Source organism: Bos indicus, chromosome 23 (assembly GCF_029378745.1).
Source record: "Bos indicus isolate NIAB-ARS_2022 breed Sahiwal x Tharparkar chromosome 23, NIAB-ARS_B.indTharparkar_mat_pri_1.0, whole genome shotgun sequence".
Taxonomy (NCBI): Eukaryota; Metazoa; Chordata; class Mammalia; order Artiodactyla; family Bovidae; genus Bos; species Bos indicus.
This window is the reverse complement of record NC_091782.1, coordinates 8334610-8362397: the sequence shown is the minus strand read 5'-3', so window position 1 is coordinate 8362397 and position 27788 is coordinate 8334610. Positions and strand designations below refer to the sequence as shown.

The following is a 27788-nucleotide window of genomic DNA, read 5'->3' as shown; positions in this document are numbered from 1 at the left end:
CTGCAGTCCATGGGGTTGCAAAGAGTCAGACATGACTGAGCGACTGAACTGGACATTCCAACAGCAAACCCGGGAGGCATCAAAGCAGGGCTTGGCCATCACTTGTTCCCTGCTCAGGAGTGTGGCAGAGCATATGGTGGCATGTGCTCCATCCCTAGGGAAGCCCCCCCCCCGCCCCCTAGTGTAAAGTCTCCTCCTGCAGCTTGGAGCCCAGGGCTGCCTGTGGTCACAGGGACCTCTGACCCCTAGAACTCCCTCTCTCATCTGTGTTTGGTCAATGTAGTCAGGGTCAGAGGTCTGACAGACTTCACCAAAGGCACTGACTTATTGAGCTGGATTTCTACTGGAGGATGGGCTTCCCTGGTGGATCAGTGGTAAAGAATCCTCCTGCCAATGGTTTGATCCCTGGGTCAGGAAACTTCCCTGGAGGAGGAAATGGCAACCCACTCCAGTATTCTTGCCTGGAAAATTCCATGTAGGCTGGCAGGCTACAGTCTATGAGGTCACAAAGAATTGGACATGACTGAGTGACTGAGCATGACTGAATGAATTCATCAGAAATCAAAGGGAAGTGACAGTATCTCAATATTTCATGGACTTTTGGTGGAGCCAGTTTGTCCCTGTTCCAGCCAATCCTTGGATGGAGAAGCTCTCCTCCAGGGACCCTGCCACCTCCAGCACATGCCTTCCGCCCTTGCCTGGGATCAGTCTCCCATCCACTGTATCACCTTCAGAAGGGTGCCCCTGGGGAGAGCCTCTGAAGAGTGGGCAGGTCCTTCTTTCAGCTGAGTTTACCACCTTCTATGTTATTTAATGTCACATTTTAGTGTCTCTGGAAGATGTCCTAGTATCTCAGGTCAGGGCTGGTGCTGTCCATCATCCAGGGACTGTGACCCGAGTCCTGACTGGTCCTCAGTGTCTTTATCCATGAGGGAAATGAGAGAACCATCAGTGAAGGACTGTCTGGGGGATCTAAAGGGCTCCAGGGTTTGGGCTGCAGGTGCCCTGCTCCCAAGAGTCCCTCTGTCTATGGCTCATTTCTGAACCAAAACAAGTCCTCTGGGGGTCAGGGGGTGGGCTTCAACCTTCTCAGGTTTCTCCATGTGGCCAGGAACATGGCGGCCCTCAAGACGTATTTAAAGAAATGAATGTTGCCTACGAACTCATTCAGCTCCCATGGAATTTAAGGCAGTGGCATCAGAATGGCTGTTAAATCTCAGAACCAAACGTGATGAGACATAGATATGTCTCTGTCTCTATAATCTTCATCTCCACTTGTATTCCTAGCTCAGTCTGCTCCAGCTGGGGCTGCTGTAACAAGGCACCGTAGACCAGGAGGCTCCACAACATACATTCTTTTCTCACTGTTCTGGAGGCAGGGAAGTCCTGAGAGTTAGTGTGGTCAGAGTCTGGATGAAGGCCCTATTCCTGGTCCACAGATGGCCATCTTCTCAAGGTGACTTCACAGGGGAACAGGGAGGGCTCACTCCCCCTCTTCTTACAAGGACACTACTCCCATCATGGGGCTCCACCTTCATGACTTAATGATCTCCCAGTCATGACCAACTTAGATAGCATATTGAAAAGCAGAGACATTACTTTGCCAGCAAAGGTCCATCTAGTCAAGGCTATGGTTTTTCCAGTGGTCATGTATGGATGTAAGAGTTGGACTGTGAAGAAAGCTGAGCACTGAAGAATTGATGCTTTTGAACTGTGGTGTTGGAGAAGACTCTTGAGAGTCCCTTGAACTGCAAAGAGATCCAACCAGTCCATTCTAAAGGAGATCAGTCCTGGGTGTTCTTTGGAAGGAATGATGCTAAAGCTGAAACTCCAGTACTTTGGCCACCTCATGCAAAGAGTTGACTCATTGGAAAAGACTCTGATGCTGGAAGGGATTGGGGGCAGGAAGAGAAGGGGATGACAGAATGAGACAGCTGGATGGCATCACTGGCTCGATGGACATGAGTTTGAGTGAACTCCGGGAGTTGGTGATGGACAGGGAGGCCTGGTGTGCTGCGATTCATGGGGTCGCAAAGAGTCGGACATGACTAAGTGACTGAACTGAACTGAACTGAAAGGCCTGCTTCCAAATACCATCACATTAGGGGTTCAACATAGGAATTTTGAGGGGACACAGTCCCCTATTACACATAACATTGTAACTATATATATAAGTACATATATATGTATAAAACTATATATAGGACTTGATTCTACATTTAGCTGGTATTTATTTAGTGATAAATACAGATAGATCTAGCTAGCTACAAAATTTAACAGGATGTATGTTTATATTCATATATATACACCATTTGACAGAATAAGTATAAACAAATATATTCTATCAAATTATATATAATTATATACTATATATTTATATTCTATATAGTAAGCACGAAATAAATGCTTACCAGCTATTTGCTGAAATTAGTCCTAACCTGCTTTTAAAGGTTTGGCAATGTTAGAGAAAAAGTATGTGATTTAAAAAATTTTAATAGAGAAATAAGTATAGAAATATTATCAACCTTCTAAGAAATTTAAAAGTAAATAGGCAGAGGTAGAGTAAGGTTTGTCTGGATAATTCCCTTTGCCTGTGATGTGTTCTCAGCAATAGAATTCACGATGTCCCATTAGTTTGGAGAGGTTCTTGTTGCCATGGTTGTCACAACAGCCTTCATTATACTCACCTCTTCCTGGGGCAAAGGAAAGTGCTTTGAATGTAGTAGATGTGCAGTAATTGATTGTTAAATAAATGAATGGGGCTTCCCTAGTGGCGCAGTGGATGAGAATCCACCTGCCAGTGGAGAGGACACACGTTCCATCCCTGGTCCAGGAAGATTCCCGCACACCACGCCGCAACTAAGCCCATGCACCACAGCTACTGAACCCTCCTGCTCCCACTACTGAAGCCCACATACCTAGAGCCCGTGCTCCTCAGTGAAGAAGCCTCCACAGTGAGAAGCCCGCACACCACAAAAAAGAGCAGCCCCAGTCAGTAAAACTAGACAGAGCCAGTGCCAAGCAGCAGAGACCCAGCGCAGCCAAATCTAACTAAACAGACAGAAATCCAGCTGTTTAAAAATAGTAATAACAAAGGACCTTGTGTACGTGCTAAGTCGCTTCAGTTGTGTCTGACTCTGTGTGACCCTACAGACTGTAGTCCGACAGGCTCCTCCGTCCATGGGATTCTCCAGGCAAGGATATTAGAATGGGTTGTCAAGCCCTCCTCCAGGGGATCTTCCTGACCCAGAGATTGAACCTGCATCTCTTACATCTCCTGCACTGGCGGGTGGGTTCTTTACCACTAGCACCACCTGGGAAGCCCCATAAAGGACCCTATCATTCTTTGAAAATAATTGGAATGGGAATCTAGCAAGCAGTAAGTTACATGGGTTTGTAATTTCATTCACGTGTTCATTCATTTATTCAGTCAACAAAACATGCTGATCCCCTGCTGTGCACCAGGCATGTTCTAGACGCTGGATGTTCACAGCAGTGCCTGAGGCGGACAAGGTCCTCTCTCTCAAGGAACATATTCCCAGAAGGGTGACAGACTGTCAACAAGCCAGTGAGAAGGTACACAGGGTCGGCAGCTGGTGTGGAGGTGTGAGTCCTGCGAGAGCCGGAGTCCCGGGGCTGCAGGCACAGAAGAGCCGTGGAGAGGGACACCTGCTGGAGAACAGGCCAGAAACACCGCAGCCACTCTCTCCCACCTCGGACCTTCCTGCGTCCTCCCACAGAAGAAATACAACCTCTCATCTGAAGAGTCTGAGTCTGGGTGCTAGTCCCTGGGGGTCAGCCTCCTGGAGCACAGAGCCAGGCAGAGACAGAGCGTGATCAGGGCCCAGCGGGGTCAATCAGGAAGCTTCTCACCACATCTGAGCACCCTGAGCGCAGGCTCTAAGTTGGGTTTACCTTTCTTTTCTCCATAGCACCCAGGGAACACAGAACTTGGCAAGGAGCACGTGCTTGCTAATTTAATTGTGTGCTGTAGGGTTGGCCCTACTTGATCTAAATATGCGCTTCAGGCATCGGGCAGGAATCCCATGGGGACTCTGGTTCTTCACTACCCTTGGGGAAACACAGCATCTTGTTCACCATGTATCACAGCAGAGCGCCTGGTACTTGTAAACATTTGCTAAATGCGGATTCTTTTTGCATGCAGAATTTTCTTTGTTACCCATATGCAAAACTCTGATAGGATAAAACATTTCTCAGCTTCAAGCTTGCACTAAATGGAAAGGTTTCATAGAGGTTAGGGAAGAAGATTTGGAGGACAGACTGATTATTTCAGTTTCCTTCCTCCTCTCTCCCTAAGGAATCCTCTCCTGTGATGGTGATGAAGAATTGATGAATTGAGGGGAGAAGGATAAATCAGGAATTTGGGATTAACAGATACACACTGCTGCTGCTGCTGCTGCTAAGTCGCTTCAGTCATGTCCGACTCTGTGCGACCCGAGACGGCAGCCCACCAGGCTCCCCCATCCCTGGGATTCTCCAGGCAAGAACATTGGAGTGGGTTTCCATTTCCTTCTCCAGATACACACTACTCCATGTAAAATAGATAAACAACAAGGACCCACTGTATAACACAGGGAACTGTACTCACATCTTGTAACAATCTATGATGGAAAAGAATCTAAAAAAGAATATATATATATTCTTTTGTACATGTTCATATATGTATGTATAATTGGATCACTTTGCTGTACATCGGAAACTAACATAAGAAAACAAAAGAATCGATGCATAGTATTTCCTCTCTTAGACTACACAATGTGCTCTTCCCCCCAAAGCATCATGCATTAGGAACCTTCTTCTATGGCTGGAATGAGAGAAGTTTAGTCACAGAAAAGGACTGTATAGTCCACATTGTCTTAGAAGAAGTGTTTTAATAAAATCAAGAAGAGTTTAGAGCATTCTAGAAGTAGAAGGACAAGGAAACCTGAGTGGGGGAGAGGTAAGGGGGGCAATTCTGATATTAGACCAGTTTCCTTGAGTTCATTGGCACCAGCTTTATGCAAATACCCGAGGCTTACAGAACCCATTAAATGTATGCTGGAGACCCATAAGAGCCCCGAATTGAGAAAAGGCTGCAAGAGCTGTCTGCGCTTGTCTTCAGAAGGGAAGAAGCAAGATCTAAGGAGGGGGCTGAGTGCAAGACCTGTGAGCCTGGAAGCGGGTGGACGGAGCACATGCTGCCCCGTGAGCACAGAGAGAGGGGCACTGGGAAGCTCCTTGTTTCCTGGACAGCCGGGGTGGGAGATGAGAGCTATGGTTTCCAAAGGGTAATCCTTCATCGTGTAGAGACAACACTCTGGGAAAGCTTTTCTTTTTCCCTCCCAGGCTGCCTGAAGCCTCTTTCCCCAGCTCCTGAGCATCCAGGAGGGCCACGTGCCTACTTCTAGCCGAAGTGACATAGATGCAATTGACATAAACCACTTCCATCCCTAGCCCACCAAACATTCACCCTGCTCAGTGTGCCCCCTGATCTTGTTGAGGAGCAAAGATATCCCCAAGATGGAAAGGCTTTCCGAATGTGCAGCCTCTGATGATAACCTAAACGTGAACGCAAAGCAAAGATGGTCAGAAAGGCGGGGGTAAGTTCTCTATTCGTATCACTGGACTCTTCCCTCCTCTGGGTCCGTGTTGCTGGCCGGTATGGGGAGGCAGTGGGAGAAATGTTTGTTACTATGATCAGAGCCATGCTTCTTCCTTTTTGGCACATCATCCCTTCTGGGCTAAATGAATAATGGTAATTAACAAGGGTCTTCTTTTTGAAGACTGCGATCACTTCTGAATATCAAGGCAAAGTCCAGATGGAAGATCAGTTATGAGTCAGCCTGACTTACTTTATAAGGCTTTGCTCTGAAAGGGATAAGGAAAGAAATTGCATAGGATCTTTAGGCTAATCTGAGGGTACTGTTTCTGTCCAAAGGTTCAGGAAAAGTGCTTTCTCCTCTGTACCACTCCCTAAAGAGCAGATTTGGTCTGAAACTGGGTAGAAGGTTGGTGCCGGCATGAGGAATAATGCACGTTCCACCCAGGTTCATAAGCCGGCAAAAGGGCTGGGCAGGGTGTTCCCAGGGGCCACTGGTTGGATCCCTCTCTCCCTAAAGGCCCGTTTGTGAAATGGACCTCCTACTGCTCTTCTCTGTACCGCTTTGAAGGGAGGAAAGCAGAGGGGAAGGTCTGAGTATCTTTTCCCCCCTAGTCTTTCTACTTCGTTTGCCAAGCACACTGTGTGCTAAATGGTTATTTCTTTGACACACAAAGGCGTAATTTCATGAAATAACTTCCTGTGTATTATGATTTGGATAGATGGTATATGAACGTCAGGGGAGAGGAGGGCTAACCTGCAGAGAAACTTGGAGCTCTGGGGGCTCAAAGAAAACGCGAGGAAACTCTGGGGCCCTTGGCTGGGATGCTCACGATTGGGAATGCCACCTGTTTCTGTTTGGGGCCCAATCCCTGGTGGCTAGCTGGTAAAAAAAAAAAAAATCCACCTGCAATGTGGGAGACGAAGGTTCCATCCCTGGGTTGGGAAGATGCCCTGGAAGAGGGTATGACAACCCACTCCAGTATCCTTGTCTGGGAAATTCCATGGACAGAGGAGCCTGGCGGGTTACAGTCCATGGGCTGCAAGAGTAGGACATGACTTAGCGACAAAACCACCACCACTAACTAGTCTCTGTACCTGGTCATGAGACTTGGGGAAGCTTAAGAAAAAGTTATTTCTGCCATTTAGAATTTTCTAGAAATGACTAAGATGGCCTCAACTGAGTTTCAATATTTTACTACTAGGACATCCCCAGTGGTCCACTGGTTAAGTGCCTTCCAATGTAGGGGGTATGGATTCCATACTTGGTTGGGGAGCTGAGATCCCAAGGCCGGAGCCAAAAACCAAAACAAAAAACAGAAGCAATATTGTAAAAAAGAAAATCAAGAAGGACTTAAAAAAATGGTCCACGAGTAAAAGAAAAAAACCTTTACTGCTAACTCAGATCAAAGGTTGAACACCTCGTGTTGGTTACACGTCATTTGCTCGTTTGGATGGTGAGGTGGAAGGGACAGGCTGTGAGGCTGGTCTGACAGCAACATGATTTCATTTCCTAAGCGGTGGTTTCCTTGCAAATGATGATGAATCCGAGTCTGTTCCGGGCTGGCTGTGGTCAGGGCGGAACCAAGATGAGAAACCACACTTCATCTATGACTTATGCACGGTCAGGACTGACAGACAGACCTGGGCTCCTGTCTGAGTTACAAAGCAAGTCATTAGCAATGCTTTATCCCTTTTTGTTTTTCACTAGTCTTCAGGTTATTGGAACAGCTTTTTAAATGATTTGTGGCTTCCTTTTTTGTTGTGTTTCGTTGAGGTGAGTCATCATGAAAACAAAATAAAGAAGAAGAAGAAGTAAAAAAGAAACCAACACCCAACTATCACAGAAAGAACACTTCAAAGCTGCCCACATCTGATCACTGACAAAGTGCTTGTTGAATACAGCTTTATTGATAGTGAGGAGATTATAAACAGGATATACCTTTTAGTTTGTTGTTCCTTATACAGTACAAGAATGTTTTAAGCAAACAAAGAAATTTTGGGCCAAAATTTGATGAATAAACACAAAGATTTTTAAGGAGTATTCAAGACAAGTATTTTATTTCTGGTTCCCTGAGAGGGGCATTTAAATGATCTTTACTTTCTCAATGTGGTGAAGGGTAAAATTGTTAGTTTTAGAATCTTCTCATAATTATGATGGAGGAGTGTTTAGGAAACCAGTCTGCAGTTTTTAAAAAGCATGTATTGAAAAATAATTCCTTTGAATTATTTTTGTGCTGGAGAATATACTCATCAGTGGCTGGGCTGGGAATTCTAGTTTATTCAGAGAAGACTCATTCAGAGTAGATGGCATAAACTCATTTCTTTGTAACTCTGGAAGAAAAATAAGTGAAGTGATATTAGTTTCTTTTATCTAATAACTTGGATGAATTTGGAAGATATTTGGCCAGGGTAACCAGCAAAAGATGGACCTCTTAACACTTACATATTTCCAGGCAAACTTTAACTACACGCACATTTGTAAAATACACTTATTATAATGCTGCTCTGCCTTAAGTCATAGAGCCAGTCAGTACGTTCTCACATGCTTCTTACCTCAATTATACCTCCTCATTCATAACACTCCACTACCATCTAAGCCTGGTTTAGAATTATATTCATCTGCACCATCACTGACCTCCTATTCATAACCATTCGTACAACATAGGAAGCAAAAATAAAACCCATCCAACGCCGCTGAAAGCAACTGGTACATCAGGGATAACAATCTGGTACCAAAAGTCTAACTAAAAATGGACAGACTACAGTCTGGTATCCTGGAAACCTTCACATCAGATCTCTGGCCCATTCCAAAAAAGAGAGCTTGAATTTTATTATTTCAGCTGCTGGGTGGCCTGCTATTTCTCTGATACATTGAACTAATGCTTTTATTTCATCAGAGGACTCTGGTATTACAAAAATAATAAGTCCTTTGCTTTCAGAAAAATAAAAACAGGAACAGGGTTGGATCCTAAAGGCCTGAAAGTGTGATTGATTCTAAGTTTAAAACATAATGAAAATTAAGTAATTTTCCAGTTGGAAAACATGGAGAAATTGTCAAGTTTTCTAGGAACACCTGCTTCAGTAGTTGGCTTAAAGAGTGTGTTTCCCTTACACATGGAAGGTTACAGACATCATTTTGATGCTATACACTTTCATGGCTTTTGATTGTCCACGCAGGATGTTCTAAGATGTAAAACTTTCATTAACTCTTATGTTCCTTGCTCCCTACTAATTTGATATGTAAGAAATTCTGGAATTTCAAATTTCTATTAGTTTTTTGTTTATTGACCTAACTGTTGGAGCAGACGAAACAACAGCAATATACCCAGGAATCTGGTTAGCGCAGATATTTGTATTCTGAGTCTTCAAGCAACCAGTGTAGAAAATACATTAAACGGTCATCTCAAACAATCTGTCCATTCTAACCCAGGCTCTCTTCTAGAAAGTCACTACCGAATTTTTGCACATCATATTTTATCAAGCTCTGATGGATGAAAAATCTTCTAGTTTCAGCATCTTTTCTCATTCTTTCATGATAAAATACTTTAATTGATTGGTTGTATTCCATTCACATCTTAGGCCCCCCACTTCACGATGTTTCTAGGATCTCGGTGGGAGACACATCCAAGAAATTATGTCTGTTTGCCCACTTATGGCCGGTAACCCACAATACATCACTTTTCTCTCTCAAAATTAACGATGCGCTGTAGGTTTCTCAATTGTATGCGAATATATCACAGCAAACGAAACAATATTACAGTCACCCTCACATTGGCTTTGTAAGTTGTGGCCAAAATAATTTATTACAAATCAAAGTTAACTTTACCAGTAGTGCTGCAAGGACAAAAGTCTATCTATGCGTTGCACATTGGGACTTAAGAGCTCAGTGATGTAACCGCTCCATGCACTGGCTTCTCACACGCTTTATTTTTCAGACTGGGACAGTAAAGAATCAAGGAGCAGGTCTGCTCTGTACTGCCCTGCATGGGGAGAGGAAACAGCCCAGTGTTTTTATATTAATAATGTCTTATTCTCAACCTATGGTGTTTTAGCCTTTACCCAAGTATTACCATTAAACACTCAGAGACTGAACTTCCTCTCAGGGGCAATGATATAAAATTGTTCCACAAAATGTACTATATGAACCACTTTTCACAGTTCGAATAAAATATTTTAAATATAAATATTGTAACTCTAGCCATAACCTATCTACACAAGGTGGAAGAGGAGGGGGTTCATGGAAACCCAGTTATACCATCATAGATATTCATGTTTCACCATTTAGATACTTTATCTTATTTTTTCAAAATCCATTTGCACGTAACCCATAATTGATAAGCCCTTCCCCTCCAAAACGAACTATCAAAGAACAAAAGGATAAATTATAAGAAAGGAAAATATGTATCATTTACTACCATCATTCCTTTGCTCCCAAACTTGGCAAACATAATAAAAAAGTGATATGCAGTGGATATAGTTTCATTTGTAAAGCTAATTTGCAACAGATGAAATTTTAAACATATGTGATCAAATGGGCATATATTAACATTTCAATGGGAAATGAATGTGTTAGATTTTTAATTAAGAAATCAGGATTGATATGAAATGGTAAGCAATAGGATTTACCAACAGGAAAATCCATTCATCCCACTTGTGCCAAATCCAGGAATTCTAAACATTTCCTTCATTCTCACTCATCTAAGAGTGGAAGAAATCAAATTATTGTTACTGGCTCCATAACCTTTGGGCTGTGTATGCTTTAAGTTAATGATCCTTAAGGACAGACTTTTATTTGCTGTTCTTCTGGGGTCCTACATGAAGGTCAAGGTTGCCTTTAACCATCTTGGGGTGGTTTTTAGATTAGCAATTATATTAATAATATCAATATTTGCAATCCCTTTAACAGGGAAGCAAAGTAAAGTGCTAATACTTCCAGGAGAAACAGAAAAATGATCTAAATTTACGCTAGAAATGAAATGACTGATGTCAGTTTCTTCTCTGAGAGTAGGATTTTATGATAGGAAATACTCTGGAGGGCCTGAGGCATGGAGGAGGGAATCACTCTTAAGCCAAAGGCATCAACCTGGCAGCCCCTGGATGGAGTCCCTGTTACTTTCCAGTCGCGCTCTCATCTTAAGCTTTGTGATTTTTCTCCTGGGATGCCTTTAAAAATCTTTTACTCAGGCACGCATAGGAAAAGAAATTGCATTGACACATAGAATTAAATCTTGAGTTCTTATGGACGCAGACGGATTTCCATTTTAAAATAAAGTCTATAAAGAATATTTTTAATTTCCTAAAGAAAAAAAAAAAGAGGACAATCAACTTTTGTACGAGAGATCTTTTACTCACATAAGCTTCCTGTGTTACTAAAATGCGGAAGCACCATCTCCAAGGTGGGTGTAACCGCTCTAGTTTAAAAAGGATGCGGCGATGAAGTGCGCACCGCGAGTGCTGCCTGCCACCCAGTGGCCGCTGAAATCAACAGCTTCTTGTCTCTGTTGGCTCCGGCCCTGACTTTTGCTTAAGGAAAAAAAAAAAAAAAAAATCGACAGAGAGGTAGATGATGCCCCACCAGCAACTGCAAACCCCCGAGACGGGTACCTCGATGGATCTGAAAAGACTGCCCCGTAGTAAATGTTAGATATTTTCCTTTCCTCTCCCCCAGCTCACGCTTCGCCGCGCCGGCCGCTCTCTCTTCCCGCGGCGCCCCGGGCTCAGATGCTGACCGGCACCGAGGACACGGAGCTGGCGCGCGACTCCCGGGTCACGGGGTTGGGCATGGCCAGGGCGCAGCACGAGACGCCCACGGTGGCCTCGGGCAGCTCGTCGTCCTCCGTCCACTCGTTGAGCTCGGGGTTGAAGCACTGGATGCACTTCTTGTACTTCCTCTCGCCCTCGTTCCAGCCGCCCAGCAGGTAGGCGCGGCCGTGCAGCACCGAGGCGCCCGCCGTGCTCACGCCCACCGGCAGCGGCGCCGCGTAGCTCCACTGGCCAGAGGCCGGGCAGAAGCTCTCCACGGTCAGCACGTCCACGCGCTCGCCGCGCGGCCCCAGCTGGCTGCCGCCCATCACGAACACGCGCTCGCCCAGCGCCACCGCGCAGTGCCAGCCGCGCGGCGTGCCCAGCGCCGGCCGCTCCTGCCACGCGTCGCGCGCCGGGTCGTAGGCGCACACGGAGCGCGAGTAGGCGCCGCCGATGTAGCCGCCGGTCACCAGCACGCGGCCCTCGGCCACCGCACTGGCGTGGCAGCAGCGCGCCACCTCCAGGGGCGCTTTGGGCAGCCACTGGTTGGCCGAGGGCACGTAGCACTCGAGCGAGGCCAGGCTGCCCTCGGCGTTGCGGCCGCCCACTGCGTACAGGAGCCCGTTGAACACGCTCAGGCTGAAGTGCGTGCGCCTCTGGGTCATGTTGGCCAGGTGGATCCACGTGTTGAAGCGGGGGTCGTATCTGGAAGTGGCAGAGCAAGCGTGACAGCCTGGCGGGAAGTACCCGGGGCGGGGGCGGGGCTGGGGGTGGGTGAGGGGTAGACACCAGCCCGTCCGTGCGAGGAGCCGGGGGACCCAGAGCAACTCCTTGCCGGGATGGAGGCTGCTGATCCTCTCTGATCCAGTAACAAAGTGTGGCCCTTAGGAAAGGCAGGGCCGGCGAGGGTGACTCCCGCCCCTCCCGCGTGTAAAACCAGCCACAACCGCCCCGCTGAGATGACCTCCGGCCCCCTTTCCTCCGTATTCAAATATGGAGGGGGGGAGGTGAAGCCGGAATGTGTGGAATGAGAGAAGGGGAAAGGAAACGCGGCCGCATGAAAGCCAATTCCACGTATCCTCAGACACCAGCCCCTCCAGCTCATCCTCACAGCTTAATCAAGGTAGGGGTTGACTAACTGGGTTTGTTTCTTCTTTTCTCACAAATCCCTTCTTGTTCACACACCTCTCCTGGCCACTGGCACCGTAAAGCTAGTCACTGAGTCTTCTATCCTCTGTTTAGCATGAGAACAGTAGAACTCATGTCTCAGCGCATCAACAAAGCTAAACTGTGGATGCTTTTCTAATTTCTAGCACTCATTATTAATAATAGGTCCGATTTTTTTAGCGTAGGTATACACTTTTTTCAGTGTTCAACGTTACAATTACTATACCATCAGCATTGAAGTCAATACCGCAAAAGGTGGAGTACCAACAGTTATCAGCTGGAGGAAAAGAAGCACCCATAGGAAACTAATACTTTCCTATTTCCGTAGTTCCAAGCATTGTAAACACAGAACTGACTTTGTTTGATGTTCATTCATGTTTGTCTCATTTCACCTCCAAGTCAAGACTTAACCATGGCTATCAAGGCTAAAAATCATTAAGTGTTTAATTTAAATGACACGTGCATATAATAAAATAGTAAAGAATATTTTTTATGATTACTAGATGAAGTTTCAACTCTTGTTCATTAGGTATGTTTGGCTTTGAACCACTACCCCAATAGAAGCACTGCTTTCTGAACATTTCATGTGTATGTAGGTTTCATTTTTTATTATAAATATACAAAAATAACATGCATGTAAATTTCACTTTCTGCAGGATTCGTTATGCTTTTGCTCTCTACATGCATCAAAGATATTGATGGTATTTAGTCTTTAAAGAAATGTTTTAAATTAATTTAAATTAATTAGCTGTCACATTTTTAATAATCTCAACCTAGTTGCCAGTTATGAATCTGACAGTCATCAGTAACAAGCCAGTTATGAATCTGACAGTCATCGGTAACAATCCACTTAAAAGAAATTTTACATCCTTTTAATCTTCTTACTTTGCACCCAGTTCCTTTCAAAAAGGCACGGTATCATGAAGAGCACCCTGACCAGAAATGAGAACATGTGAATTCCACTTACTAGCAGCATCACTTCTCTGGGTGTCAGATTTCTCACATGTAAAATCAGAATCATCAGACTCTTCCTGGCTTGCTTCACTGGCATATTCAGAAATTTCTAGTGCAGAATCTATGTGAGTGCACTCTATAAAATGTGAAGTTTTATATATGTGTATTGTGGCGTTATTATTATTGATTTACTGAGCCAGTAACCTAAGCTAATAGACATGATTAGCTTCCTTTTATGTCAGGGCAATTCCCTCATGATATTGAACCATTTCTATTTCTAATAAAAGAGTCTGTACCTGCAGAAATTGCTGACTGCATGCTTGGCTTGATTTCTTGCATCGTTCTGGTCTTCCCCACCAGCCACATAAAGAAATCCATCCATCACAGCCACACACTGATTAAAACTCTTGGCTGGCATCTCTGTAAGTTTGCTCCATCCGATTTCAGGGTCTCTATACAAGACATCTCTACTAAGGGACTTCTCTGTAAGGCCTGGACGGCCGCCCACAGTGACAAGCACACGACAGCCCCCTCGGATTCTCGTGCGTCTAGACTGTAACGTGTTCTGATGATAGGGAAGGAGGTGGTAGTTCATAGCATCTACAAGAAGCTTGTGACAGTCAGCATCTTGCATCATTCTCGGTACTGACTGAACATAATTGACCAGGTCTTGTGCAGAGATGGTACCAAAGCGAATATTGCTCAAAAGATCGGCAGCGTATTTCACTCTCTTTTGGTCAAATTCTAACCATTTCATTGCAATCTGGAATGCTACTATTTCAGAAGGCAACTGTAAATCATCATCTATAAGAAGTTCATTAATTTGCTCAAAGGTAAGTTTCATAAAATGATCTGTCTCTGCAAATTCAAGGAAGTTATCCCGGATAAATTTCTGGGCGGCTGCCTTTGCGTTTCTCAGGGAGTATGTTTCGGCGATGTTAGCAATGTACATGCAATTCTCAACGCTCATCTCTTGTATCAGAAAATCACTGCACATCTTGACAAGGGTGTGGATCTGAAGATAAACAGCAGCAGAAATAATGCTTCCTATGGTATACAGGGAGAGAGTGAGCTTTCCGGTGTAGGCGTATGCAATGACTGTGGCCAGGCCCAGCGGTGCGATGTCATTGAGATCTACCCTTTGGGTTGAGGGGTCTTTTTTTAGGATGTTGTAAAAGTACTCACTGCACGAAGCCATCACTGACTTGTGAACATCAAAGGATTTGGTTTTTGTGCTGATGACTAAGTCACAAAGGAAGCCCTCCTGCCTCATTTTACTCAAACCTTCCAAGAGGTTGGGGCCATAAGAAGCATCTGTCAGTTCAGAAGAAATGCAGCTAAGGCCGTTGCCTCCTTCCAGGAGCCCATTCAGAGCGTTGAGCTTGTTGAGGGGACTGTCTTCCACAATGATGGTCATCTCATTGACGTCAGCTTTGTTCTTCCTGACCGTCTTCTTTTTGGGGGCCATGTTGGCAAACACACTGTCACAGGCAAGAACTTGCTAGGAAAAAAAAAAGACTTGGTTTTCATTGTGCTCTGGACTTCAAAATACTACCCAGAGAAACTTCTCTTTTCCTTTGTAAGATAGTAGTTTTTTAACGGCACAATGTACATTGTCTCAAAAAAAGATTTAAAGACATTGAACTAGATCCACATCTTATTGACAGTTGACTTAAGCATCAATCATTGCAGACAATGCTAGAAAGATTTATGTTATCAAATGAGACCTCTCAGTAGCTATATGGACAAATTTTATACAGCAGAAATGGCCAAATATTCTCTGATCTAGCTGCCCAATAATTATGGAATAAGCTAAACATCATTTCAAGGACTGAGCTTGCACTCAGGAAGAAGTAAATTAGAACTGTGCTCAGTTGCTCAGTCGTGTCTGACTCTGCGATCCCAGGACTGTAGCGTGCCGGGCTCCTCTGTCCGTGGCGATTCTCCAGGCAAGAATCCTGGAGTGGGTTGCCATGGCCTCCTCCAGGGGATCTTCCCAACCCAGGGGGCCACCAGGGAAGCCCAAATTATAACTACTCTGAAGTTTTTCTCAATGAAATACTATAATACTAAAACTCAGGAATTCATGTTAAATGTAGATGTCTGAATATATATTAGAATACACATGGCTAATAATCAGTGGATAAGAACTTGTAATGATGTTCAAGTACTTCCTACTCTGCATAGTCACTAAAATAATTTCCAGTTGAATTAAATATCTAAAGGATGCATATACACACACAAACTTACAAAAACAAGAACAAAATAGTTAAAAAAAAAAAAAACCTTAGCATCAGAAAGATACTTAAGCATAACATAAAATCCAGAAGCATACAGGGAAAGACTGAACTCTGAATATTAAAAAAAGTGAAAACTTATATCTATAAAACAACATCAGCTATTTAAAAGACAAGCAACAGACTGTGAAGACAAATGTTTGTAACATTTTTGACAGATAAAAGGTTGCTGCTGCTGCTAAGTCGCTTCAGTCATGTCCGACTCTGTGCAACCCCATAGATGGCAGCCCACCAGGCTCCCCTGTCCCTGGGATTCTCCAGGAAAGAACACTGGAGTGGGTTGCCATTGCCTTCTCCAGTGCAGGAAAGTGAAAAGTAAAGTGAAGTAGCTCAGTCGTGTCTGACTCTTAGAGACCCCATGGACTGCAGCCCACCAGGCTCGTCCATCCATAGGATTTTCCAGGCAAGAGTACTGGAGTGGGGTGCCAAAGTAAAGTTAATACGGTGTCTATTTTTATTTATTTTTATTTTTTGGCCACACCTCACAGCTTGTAGGATCTTAGTTCCCTAATCAGAGATCAAACCTAGGCCCCAGCAGTGAAAGCTCTGGGCTATCAGGGAATCCCCTAACATGGTAGTTAAAGAGCTCCTACAATTAATAGGTAAAAGGTTAACAAAGGAATCTTTGTAATAGAAAGTGGTTGCTAAGGAACATCAATAAAAATGTTATATAAACGACAACAAAAAAAGAAGTAAAAGGTAACCCAACTAGAAAATGGATGAAGACTATGACTGGGTAACTAGTTGTTCACAAAAAATAAAATACAGAGTTAATATTTTTTAAAAAAGCTAAACTAACAATAATCAGGGAACTGTCAACTGAAATACAGAGAGCATTTTTATTTTTTGTGGTCAAATTTTGCTTATCAAATGGTTAAAATATCTTAAAATACGAAGAATATCAGATGGTGTTGATGGGAGGATAATTGATACAGACTTTTGAATAATAATTAGCAGACTATCAAAAAAAAATTTATGCTTTGACACTAAAGTTCCAAATCTACCAATATGCATCTTAGAAATATATTTACATGGATGCTGATGTATGAAGGACAGTAACCATTTCATATTATCAATATCATAAATATTTGAACCAACTTCTAAACCTATAGGGAGTGTGGGTTTAGCTGTATATTTAGAGCTATGAACAGCTCTAGTATTAAATGTAGACCAAACTCCTAACTTATCCCTTCCCCACCCCATCCTGTTTCTCCTTTTGGTAACGGTAGTTTGTTTTCTGTCTGTGGGTCTATTTCTGTTTTATAAATTAGTTCATTTGCATTTTTTTAGATTCCACATATAAGCGATATCATATGATATTAGCTTTTTTCTTACTTAGTATCATACTCTGTAGGTCCATCCATTTGTTTTTCATTTTTAAAATGTCAAAATCATGTGAAGGGACCTAGAGAGTATTATACAGAGTGATGTAAGTCAGAAAGAGAAAAACGTTGTATATTAATGGATGTATGTGGAATCTAGAAAAATGGTATCGATGATCTTATTTGCAAAGCAGAGATAGAGACATAGATGTAGAGGATAAATACATGGACACCAAGGGGAAAAGGAGTGGTTGGGAGGGATTGGGAGATTGGAATTGACACACATATGCCATTGATACTACGTATAAGATAGATAACCAATGAGAACACAGTGTATAGCACAGGGAACTCTACTTAAAGCCCTGTGGTGGCTGGATGGGAAGGAAGTCTCAAAGGGATATATGCATGTGTGACTCACTTTGCTGTATGGTACACAACATTGTAAAGCAACTATACTCCGATAAAATTAATTTTAAAAGAAAAAAATCATGTTTCTCACCAAAAATAATAAAATCAGTATGTGTAATTCAACAGTTAGCAGTTTGCTGTATATCATTCCAGAACGTATATGCTCATGCATATAGATATCCATAGATCTTTCAGGGCTTCCCTGTGGCTCCGTGGTAAAGAATCCACGTGCCAATGCAGGAAATGCAGGAGATGTGGGCTCGATCTCTGGGTCAGAAAGATCCACTGGAGTAGGAAATGGCAACCCACTCCAGTGTTCTTGCACGGGAAATTTCAGGGACAGAGGAGCCTGGCAGGCTACAGTCCATGGGGTTGCAAACAGTCGGATACGACTGAGCAACTAAACGATTCCCTTGATATAAATACACTTGTGGTTGGTTTTAAGCTGTCAACAACCAGTTTGCTAAATTCCTGAAAATATACATTGGTTCTTATAAGCTCCAGCATACCACTGTGAGACAAGTTATCTCAACTCTGTGCAACTCTGTGGACTGTGGCCCGCCAGGCTCCTCTGTCCATGGGATTCTCCAGGCTAGAATCCTGGAGTGGGCGGCCATGCCCTCATTAGGGGATCTCCCTGACCCAGGAATCAAACCCGAGGCTCTTATGTCTCCTGCATTGGCAGGCGGGTTCTTTACCACCAGTACCACCCGGGGAAGCCCAAAACAAGTTTGTGCTCTATTATTCGGCAATTTGCTTTCTTCACTGGGATGTACTCATGTACTTCTTTCCGTAACAGCACATACATAAATTTATCTTATTCTCCCTAATAGCTGCAAAGACTCCCACAGCAAGGATATATAAAATTTGTTGAGTTATTCTTGTGTTGATGGGCATTTAGGTGTTTAGGTATTCTATCACTTTTGAAGGATGGTGTGTGTGTATTTTAAGTCTCACTGAGGGGTGACACTTAGCTTTGAGTCCCCCTTGAATGTTTTCAATTTAATTACTACTGGAATAGATGTTTGAAGAACTCTATAACCTTTCTATTGTGTTTGTTCTTGTTCTTTTCCATGTGGAAGGAGAGAAGCAAGTAGGGAAGAAACAGGGTGTCTGTCTCTTTGCCGGGCCTTTTGTCTTCCTCATTAAGCTCTGATTGTCATGTTCACATTTGTATTTGTTTACAAGACTGGAGCACGTGTGTCCTTCTTCATTCTTCCTTGTGAGCAAAGCCACATGCTTCCTTACCTGTGAAATAGATTTTCAACCCCCCATCATTTTAGTCTTCACATGCATTTGACTTATGTGGCGAGTGACCCGTTATTGGATTTTTCTGGGGAAAATTTAAAAAATTTTGTTCAGCAAGCAGTTATCAGGGTGTGGGCGGCACTGTGCTGGGAGTGAGGGAGCGATACAATGTGCAATTCATGTTAAACAGACAGACAAGGGCAAGTATGGGATGCCAGCAAGAGAGTAGGGAAGCGCAGCAGAGTACCTGCGGAATAACAAAAGCAGTTTCCACCACCGGGAGCACACATGTGTCTTCGCAAGAAGCCCTGTCTGTTTCTCCTGGAGGAATCCCTACGGGCAGTTTTTCACTCGTGTAGATGTAGGGCTTATAACTACTCATCAGTCTTTGTTTTGGAGGACATCAGGGAACTCAAATAATACGCTTCTAAATAATCCATGAGTCAAAGAAGAAATCACAAGGGAGATTGGATCGTATTTCAAACTGAATGATAATGACAATATGATGTAAATACCAGCTTGCCTACTTATCTGACGTGTGACTTTTCATAGATTACTGACCTCTCAGAGTCTGCACGGACTTACCTCTAAAGGAAAGATAACAATGGTGCTTGCCTGTAGCGTGGCCCATGAAAGCTTAGTGAGGAAGCATCTATACAGCATTTAATAGGGTATCTTGCAAAAAGTCAATGTTGAAAAAATTTCAATTGTTGTCATTAAAACAAACAGCCCCTGTTATTTGTGTTTAGAGGAATAAAGGAAGTGACCTGTTTAAGCTTTGAGGTGAAGCCCATCAGAGAGAGCAGCTGCACTATGGAGAGGTAATCAGGGGATTAGGAGAAGATTTCTGGAACAGTAGACATTTCTAAGGGATCTTTGAAAATGCCAGGGAGAGAACTGGAATTCATGCAATGATATAGGCTGAAGAACAGGTTATCTTTACGTTGCTATGAATAAGGGTAACCCTGGAAGTTTAGAAAACTAGGGACACAGATTATGTAAACAAAAGAACTAATATATGGGTGACTTCCCTGGAGGTCCCCTGGTTAAGACTACCCACTTCTGTGGCAGGGGGCACCACTTCCATCCCTGGTTGGGGAACTAAGATCTCATATGCCGCATGGTGTGGCAAAAAAAAAAAAAAAAAAAAGCAAAACAAAACAAAAAACCCCAAAACAAACAAACAAAAACACGGATTATATGGAACAGGTTGGATCTATGAGCCTGGACCTTAGAATTCAGATGAAAGGAATTGTTTTGTTGTGGTACAGTTAGGATGGGAAAGTTTATAGATAACAAGAATCTTGCTGGTTCTAGTACTGAAAGCTTTTTAAGAGGAGTAGGTATGCGGGTGGGTGGAGGGGAACAAGGGCTTTAAAGCAGAGGAAATGCCCCTGTGGAAGCAGAGAGGGTTGTGCAGACCGAGACGGCTGGAGTGATGGAGACAGGAGGGCAGGTAACACCAGACCAACACAGAAAGGATGCTGGGTGCCAGGAAGGGTTTGAACCTGAGAAGCTGGTACACGACTGGGAAGGACAAAGAAACCTCCAGGAAGGAGAGAACACACTGAGGCCCTAGTGCACTCCGTCACGTTTCCGCCGTGGCTTCCTGCTCTTGCTTCCTGTTACCACCTTCTCTTTCCTCCATAGTCTGGCCTTCCCGCTTCCTGTTGCCCTTGGCGTTCCCTTGGAGACCTCTCAACCCTCCATCTGAATCCTCTTGCCTTTGTCCCATTTTCCCAGGACCCTACTGGGTGAGACATCAGCTGGTCTGATAGATGATCCAGGATATGCATGGTTTCTCCCAGATATGCGTGGTTTTTGTTTTGTTTTTATCAGTGTCCTCCTATGACTCACATACAAATTTCTAACAGAGTTGCCACCGTGGGACATATATTTTTTAATGTATTATTATGATATATTAATATTCAAATAATATTTTAACACCATTAATTTATTTAATCTTAATGTTCTTAATTTGGCAATAAGGAGTTCATGATCTGAGCCACAGTCAGCTCCTGGTCTTGTTTTTGTTGACTGTATAGAGCTTCTCCATCTTTGGCTGCAAAGAATATAATCAATCTGATTTTGGTGTTGACCATCTGGTGATGTCCATGTGTAGAGTCTTCTCTTGTGTTGTTGGAAGAGGGTGTTTGCTATGACCAGTGCATTTTCTTCGCAAAACTCTATTAGTCTTTGCCCTGCTTCATTCCGTATTCCAAGGCCAAATTTGCCTGTTACTCCAGGTGTTTCTTGACTTCCTACTTTTGCATTCCAGTCCCCTATAATGAAAAGGATATCTTTTTTGGGTGTTAGTTCTAAAAGGTCTTTTAGAACAACAGACTGGTTCCAAATAGGAAAAGGAGTACGTCAAGGCTGTATATTGTCACCCTGCTTATTTAATTTCTATGCAGAGTACATCATGAGAAATGCTGGGCTGGAAGAAGCACAAGCTGGAATCAAGATTGCCGGGAGAAATATCAGTAACCTCAGATATGCAGATGACACCACCCTTATGGCAGAAAGTGAAGAGGAACTAAAAAGCCTCTTGATGAAGGTGAAAGAGGAGAGTGAAAAAGTTGGCTTAAAACTCAACATTTAGAAAACAAAGATCATGGCATCCAGTCCCATCACTTCATGGGAAATAGATGGAGAAACAGTGGAAACAGTGACAGACTTTATTTTTGGGGGGCTCCAAAATCACTGCAGATGGTGATTGCAGCCATGAAATTAAAAGACGCTTACTCCTTGGAAGAAAAGTTATGACCAACCTAGACAGCATATTGAAAAGCAGAGACATTACTTTGCCAACAAAGGTCCGTCTAGTCAAGGCTATGGTTTTTCCAGTGGTCATGTATGGATGTGAAAGTTGGACTGTGAAGAAAGCTGAGCACTGAAGAATTGATGCTTTTGAACTGTGGTGTTGGAGAAGGCTCTTGAGAGTCCCTTGGACTGCAAGGAGATCCAACCAGTCCATTCTGAAGGAGATCAGCCCTGGGATTTCTTTGGAAGGACTGATGCTAAAGCTGAAACTCCAGTACTTTGGCCACCTGATGCGAAGAGTTGACTCACTGGAAAAGACTCTGATGCTGGGAGGGATTGGGGGCAGGAGGAGAAGGGGACGACAGAGGATGAGATGGCTGGATGGCATCACTGACTTGATGGACGTGAGTCTGAGTGAACTCCAGGAGTTGGTGATGGACAGGGAGGCCTGGCGTGCTGTGATTCATGGGGTCGCAAAGAGTCGGACATGACTGAGCGACTGAACTGAACTGAATGTTCTTAATAAATATATTTTAAATACATATATATATCTTAAATAAGAGAGGCTTTTTAGAGTCCTCAAAAGCACTTTGTAAAGGCTTCTTTAGCAGGGGACCATCTAACAATTTTGAAATCAGAGCCTGCAGACCCCTTCCTGGTGGCTGTATTTCCCCAGATATGCTCATACATCCAGTCTTTCTTTACGAGAGCTGCCGTTGCATTCTGTTCCAAGGTCTGCACCTCAGAGATAAAGCTGTCCGGGCACCTGCCCAGGTGTACTTGGTTGGGGCTGAGTTCCTTCAGCAACACTGCAGATGCCTCCGAGGAGCCTGGGGTCCAGGCTCACTCCTTGGAAGCTGGGCTAGGTCCTGATGATGTCCTCTCGGCTGCGAAGATGGTCACCGCCTCCCACATCCTAGGCAATGCTTTTCCTCTGGTGTCTCCCAGGGAGACAGGGCCCTGCCACAGCCGTTCTCAGTTTAGGGTAAGAACAGTAGGGCGGCTGCAGGGTGCTCCGGTCCCTGCTGCAGGTTCGACCAGCTCCCTCCTGATGGGGAGGCAAGACTCAGAGGCTCTGTTCTCCGCAGGCGCCCTGGGAAGCCTTCAATGACCCTCCAGGCCCCTCACACCGAGGCCTCTCTGACATGGCACGCTAGGGACAAACACACACACACTCTCACCACGCCACGTGACTAACACACCCAGCATTGTTCTACAATCACACTTAAATGAAAAGCAAAGGCAGCCTTAAAGGAAAGAAGTTATAAGCAGGCAGCCTGGGTCATGAATGGAAGGAAAGGGGAACAGTTTAATTCACTGCTATTCACTCATCTGGTCGTGGTGCTGGGTTGCTGGGCTGATGGTGTGGGCTTATGGAGGGAGATTAGAAAAACACAGAATGTCCATAGACATGTACTACTCAGTCCCAAGGTTATATGTGAACATGTAGTCAAAACAATGCACCGGAACCCTCGGTGGATCTTTCAGTTATGTGTGAAAGTCTTAGTTGCTCAGTAGTGTCTACTCTTTGTGATCCCACGGACCAGAGCTTGCCAGGCCCCTCTGTCCATGGGATTCTCCAGTCAAGAGTACTGGAGTGGGTAGCCATTTCCTTTTCCAGAAGATCTTCCCAATCCAGGGATCAAACCCACGTCTACTGCATTGGCAGGCAGATTCTTTACCATCTGAGCCGCCAGGGAAGCTAATATGTGTGTGTATCTGTGTGTGTGTGTGTGTGTATGAGTTTTTACAATCATACAAATGTTCATTATGCACCCATAATGACCCAATATGGGTCATATTGTAAATGATCACAAATGATGGCCACAGATGATACCAAAATGTGGCTGCAAGGGAGACACAGAGGTTACGCCAGTGAGTTAGTTGCCTGTATACATCCTTATATGATCCAGACTATAACCCAGGCATTGAGTTACAGTTTGGAAAGCCTTCCATTCTTATTATATCAACTCAAAGTTGGATGAGCATTCTACTTGTTGTTTTCAAGGCGTTTTTCTTTTTTTGACGAGTGAGTGCTTTGTGGCTGGTGGTCAGGGAACCCCCCAGCTTGGTAGCTGTTGCCATGGGTCCCGGCGGGGGTGGGGGCTCTGATGGGGGTCACAGTCAGTCTGCATGGGGTCTGCATGGTCAGCCTAGCTGAGCAGCCTGCAGCTGGGACACTTTCAAGACTATTTCTCTGTTTTTCTCTGAAGCACAAAGGGCTGGGTTCTCCCTCCCCACTGTGGGGTTCTAATGAGTCATCCCCTTGGGATGGAAGCACTTTCCCAGCACCCTGGGACCGGGAGTGGCCCTGCCGTAGCAGGACACACTAGACGGAGCAGGTCCAGCCCTGGCAGCAAGCTTGTGTAACGGGATGAGCAGCTGTTAGGAGGCACTGCCGGTCCCCTTCTGTCCCTTCCCTTTTTGAGTAAAAGAGGTGCAGGGTGCGGAAGGCTGCAGAAGGCTCGCAACCGAGCCATGCTTTCATTCTGTGGAGGGAACCCGGAGAATTCTCCTCTGGTCTTGAAGCCCACAGCCTCCTTCCCCCTCTGCTACATCCACTGTCTCCCAGAGCAACCTCCCAGGTGCCCTAGAAGAGCTGCCCGTTAGAAAGTGGGCAAAAGGCAACATAAGGCCACGCTCTCCTCCCACTGCCCGCCACTGCTCTCAGCACTTCTATCATTTCTGACAATAGGATCACGTATTCAGCGTGTGATCAATGAGTGGGCAGTTACATGAGCTGTCAAATTTGCTATGCTCTTTTGTCTTTGAAAATTTTAAGTATGTGAATAATTAACTCCTAAATATAAATCATCAAGCATGAATCTAGACTCTGTATTCAATGGAAACCATTACCTTTATTTCTACCTAAAATATTGATAATATTTATAGAGCTAGCAAACGTTGAGGACCACTGTGTTCTGTGCCCAGGTAAATACATGATTCTATTTTTATAAATTTAAGCATCATGCAAATTCCAAAAAGGCAGGTGATATTATGTTCACTTTACAAATGAGGAAATTAATATTCTGAGAGAATTTAAAAGACATATCCAAGTTCACACACTGGGTACATAATTCGTAGTGGAGCAAAGATCCAAATCCAGATTGAACCCTGACCCCCTTATATTACCCTTACCTCCAGGGCAGCTTGTAATCTTTCATAGGTTAAAAGGTTAGCTCCTTCCAGCATGAGCAGATAGAGACTGAATGAGGTGGAACTCAAGTTTATAATTTCAAAGGGTAGATATGGAGATCATGAAATGGTTCTTTCTGGCTCCAGACTGAAGCCCTGAAGCTGCCCTTCTCAATGGGAGACAGATTTGTTTAGAGACGGTCAGAGCCTGTGAGTTTCTTTATCTTATTAGGGGCAGTGAAGCTATGAGATTCTAGTAGTTTGGGTGAGCCAAAAGCAAAAGTAGGTTCAAGGAGATCTTGCGTGGATTTGTTGACCAGAGAATCAAACACTTCCTTTTAAGTGTTAGGTTGAATAGAAAGTTATCAACTTTTGCTTAAAGACAAATATTGCCAATCTCTTATGGATCAACTTAGCTAGAGACCTGTCTATCTATAAAGTGTACAGACTCTATACCTAAAGCTACCTTCGGTTAAATCTGCATACACAATGTAAGGACTCTGTGCTAAGATTTTTGGCCTTGATTTTGTTGAAAATTTTAGTAAAATAGCTCTTTATTGTTTCTAGTCTTTGGTGTGTGTATGTTAAGGTTGTGAGAAGTGAGGTTGGAAATCTGGTTTGTAAGAATAATGATCTGGTCATCATAGAACTGAGAATTGGGTTTTGGTGTTAATGTTGCTGTAGCCATCTGAATGATCTGTGGCAAAACACTCAATTTTTTAAGATTTCAGTTTAATCATCTGTCAAATGAGGAGCTATATACCTTTCAGTTCTAAAATTTTACAGAGTTAAGAATAAACAGCTGGTCTTTGCTGTTAGAATTGTCAAAGTCTGATCTGTATCACTTCTTCTCCCTGACCCCCCTTCAGTATGGCCTTTTAGACTGGTAGTATCAACTCATGATTAACTATGGATAAACCAACAGAGATAAGGGATTCTTCACCCCGGGATCATGCATTTGGGTCTGAGTTGCCAACTTTAGCAAATAAAAATAGAAGATTTCTAGATAAATTTGAATTTCAGAGAAACCACTAATCATCTTTTAGAATTTAAGTATATCCCAGGCTATACTTGGGACAAACTTATACTAAAAACTGGTTTGTATCTGAAATTACCTGGCTGTACTGAATTATATCAGGCAACCCTTTATTGGGTTGGGTTTCAGGAGTCCAGGAATTGCATGAAAATTTCTGGAATATTATGAAAACATATTCTGCATATGTGTTCATGTGTATTTTTCTCTAAGTGGGCCCAGAGCTTTCATAGGTTCAGAAAAAGGTCCATAACCCCAAATATTGGGTTGACCAAAAAGTTCGTTCAGGTTTTTCCATAACATCTTTTTGGCCAATCTAATAGATCTGCAACCACTGGACTGAAGTAAGGCTGCCAAGAAATGCTAACGTAATTCTACCCTCTTTTACGAGGGGCAAGCCCACGTGGCAGGATCACACTCGTCCCTCATGGCCTGAAACAGATTTCAGATGAAAACTCCTAGAAACGATTGCAGAGTGGGACCGTCACTTCATAAGTAAGAACGTGTTCTTTCCTTCCGCCCTCCACCCCGCCTCCTGGGAGGCCTCTGCCCGGTGCGGCCTGGGCAGCCTTGTGTGTCCAAGTGTCCCTGTCACTCTCCTGCCAGACCGAGCTGGGATCCCAGAGGGCCTTCTTGCCAAGGGGGTGGCAGCTGCGCCTGCCCCGGCCCCAGCACATTCCAGCCACCGCGTGTGTCCGCCCGGCAGCTTGACTCCGGGAATAGAAACAGCAGCCCTCTGCCTCTTGCCATTTTAAGCGAAGTCCAGCTTTAGGGGAGGTTTCCATTTTACTGTTCCACTTCCAAAATGATTTCTAGCATAAAACACAGGTCAGTATTGCCACAGGTGCACATCCGGAACAAAAACTTGTTTTAAAGTTAAATTAAACGCTGTTCTTTTTTTGCAGAAGACATTTTGTCAATAGGCTCTGTTTCTGGGAATTCAAAGAGCTGTCTGATTTGTTGGTACTGATTTCAACACAACAGATTATATTTTATCTAAACTTATCAGATACTAAATGCTCCTGATGTTCCTGATAAAAATGAAGATGAACTTCTAAACTTTAAGAACAAAACCTCAGAGGTTTATTTCCCCTCCCTCCTCTCTAACACAGAAAAAGAAAAACCTACATTAGCATTAGAGACTTAAAATGAGTGTTAGTAATTGTCACTTTACTTTCACGCCTTTCTATAACTATACTTCCTCCTCACATTCCTTAGATTTCAAGAAAATGTTTTCTAGCTCACGGCTTCAGGACTGGAGGATATGACGGAGAGGAGATCGTTGTCTATAAAATCACTACCACCGCGAACACACAGACACCCCCCTCCCACCCTCTGTCATTCACCCCCCGGATTTGGAGACTGGGGCCCCAGCGCCTTACCCTCCTGTGTGAGGGGCGTCCCCGAGACTTGCGATGCTGAAGTTTCAGCTGCAAACTCCTTTTGAGAAGCAATCTGTGGCGAGAGGGCGGAGGAAGACCCGGTGCGGAGCCCCCAGCAGCCACCTGACGCGTCCAGCAGCAGCAGTGCTTAGAGTGACCCTTCACCGCCCCGCGGCTGCGGCGACGAGCCTGTGCTCTGCCCTCCGCTCCCTCTCTGGCTTCAATTTCAGGCCACCTCGGGGCAGAGGGCGGAGCCTCTGGCTGGTGGAGAGGGTTTGGGTTTCTTGATCTCCCCACTTATTGAAAAACAAAAAATAGTCAAGCCCCCATAACCTGAGAGTGAGGAGAGAAAATTAATTAGGTAGATATTTAATTGTCAGAAGCAGATTAGAGTGTGTGTGGACTTGGTCAGAGAAAGGGAATGTCGTGGATAAAATGAGCTTCTGGAAAGGTAAATAGCCTGGTCAGCTCAGGTCCTTTGAGAAGACTGGGCTTATAAATAGACTGTTCTTTAGAAGAGGAGCTTCTGGTAGCTCGCACATGGCACCATCATCATTGGAGTCACAGTTCCACGGGGTGAGATTCACAGTCCCGACTCTCCGGTGGTCCCCAGGGAAGCCTGAGATGAACACGCACCCCAGCACACCCAGAGCTTGGGGAAATACTTTGGCAGTGCTTCCTGTGGGGGGAGAAACAGAGAGGGTCATAACTGACCACAAGCTTTAAATAGGC

The 27788-nt window shown here is 44.2% G+C and overlaps 1 protein-coding gene across 2 annotated transcripts; it reads right to left on the bottom strand.

Moving 5' to 3' along the window:
* Positions 1–7491: 7491 nt before the first annotated feature.
* Positions 7492–27262, bottom strand: KLHL31 (kelch like family member 31). 2 transcript variants are annotated; one of them, XM_019985767.2, is made up of 3 exons: positions 27057–27262; positions 13765–14965; positions 7492–12052 (listed from the first exon to the last, which is right to left on the bottom strand). In XM_019985767.2, exons 2-3 carry the CDS (start codon positions 14934–14936, stop codon positions 11320–11322), a joined length of 1905 nt encoding a protein of 634 aa, XP_019841326.2. In that variant the 5' UTR covers positions 14937–14965; positions 27057–27262; the 3' UTR covers positions 7492–11319. The 2 variants fall into 2 exon arrangements, with proteins under 2 accessions (XP_019841326.2, XP_019841325.2); XM_019985766.2 differs by having other exon boundaries at positions 13765–14969; positions 27057–27260.
* Between the last annotated feature and the right edge of the window lie 526 nt (positions 27263–27788).

What these genes read in the sequence shown, in the direction of transcription:
- KLHL31 (XM_019985767.2), bottom strand. Translation starts at nt 14,936, where the DNA reads ATGGCCCCCAAAAAGAAGACGGTCAGGAAGAACAAAGCTGACGTCAAT. An exon ending in GCAGTCAGCAATTTCTGCAG is followed by an intron (nt 12,053 to 13,764) that starts GTACAGACTCTT and finishes TGCCACTTCCAG; the next exon opens with ATACGACCCCCGCTTCAACA.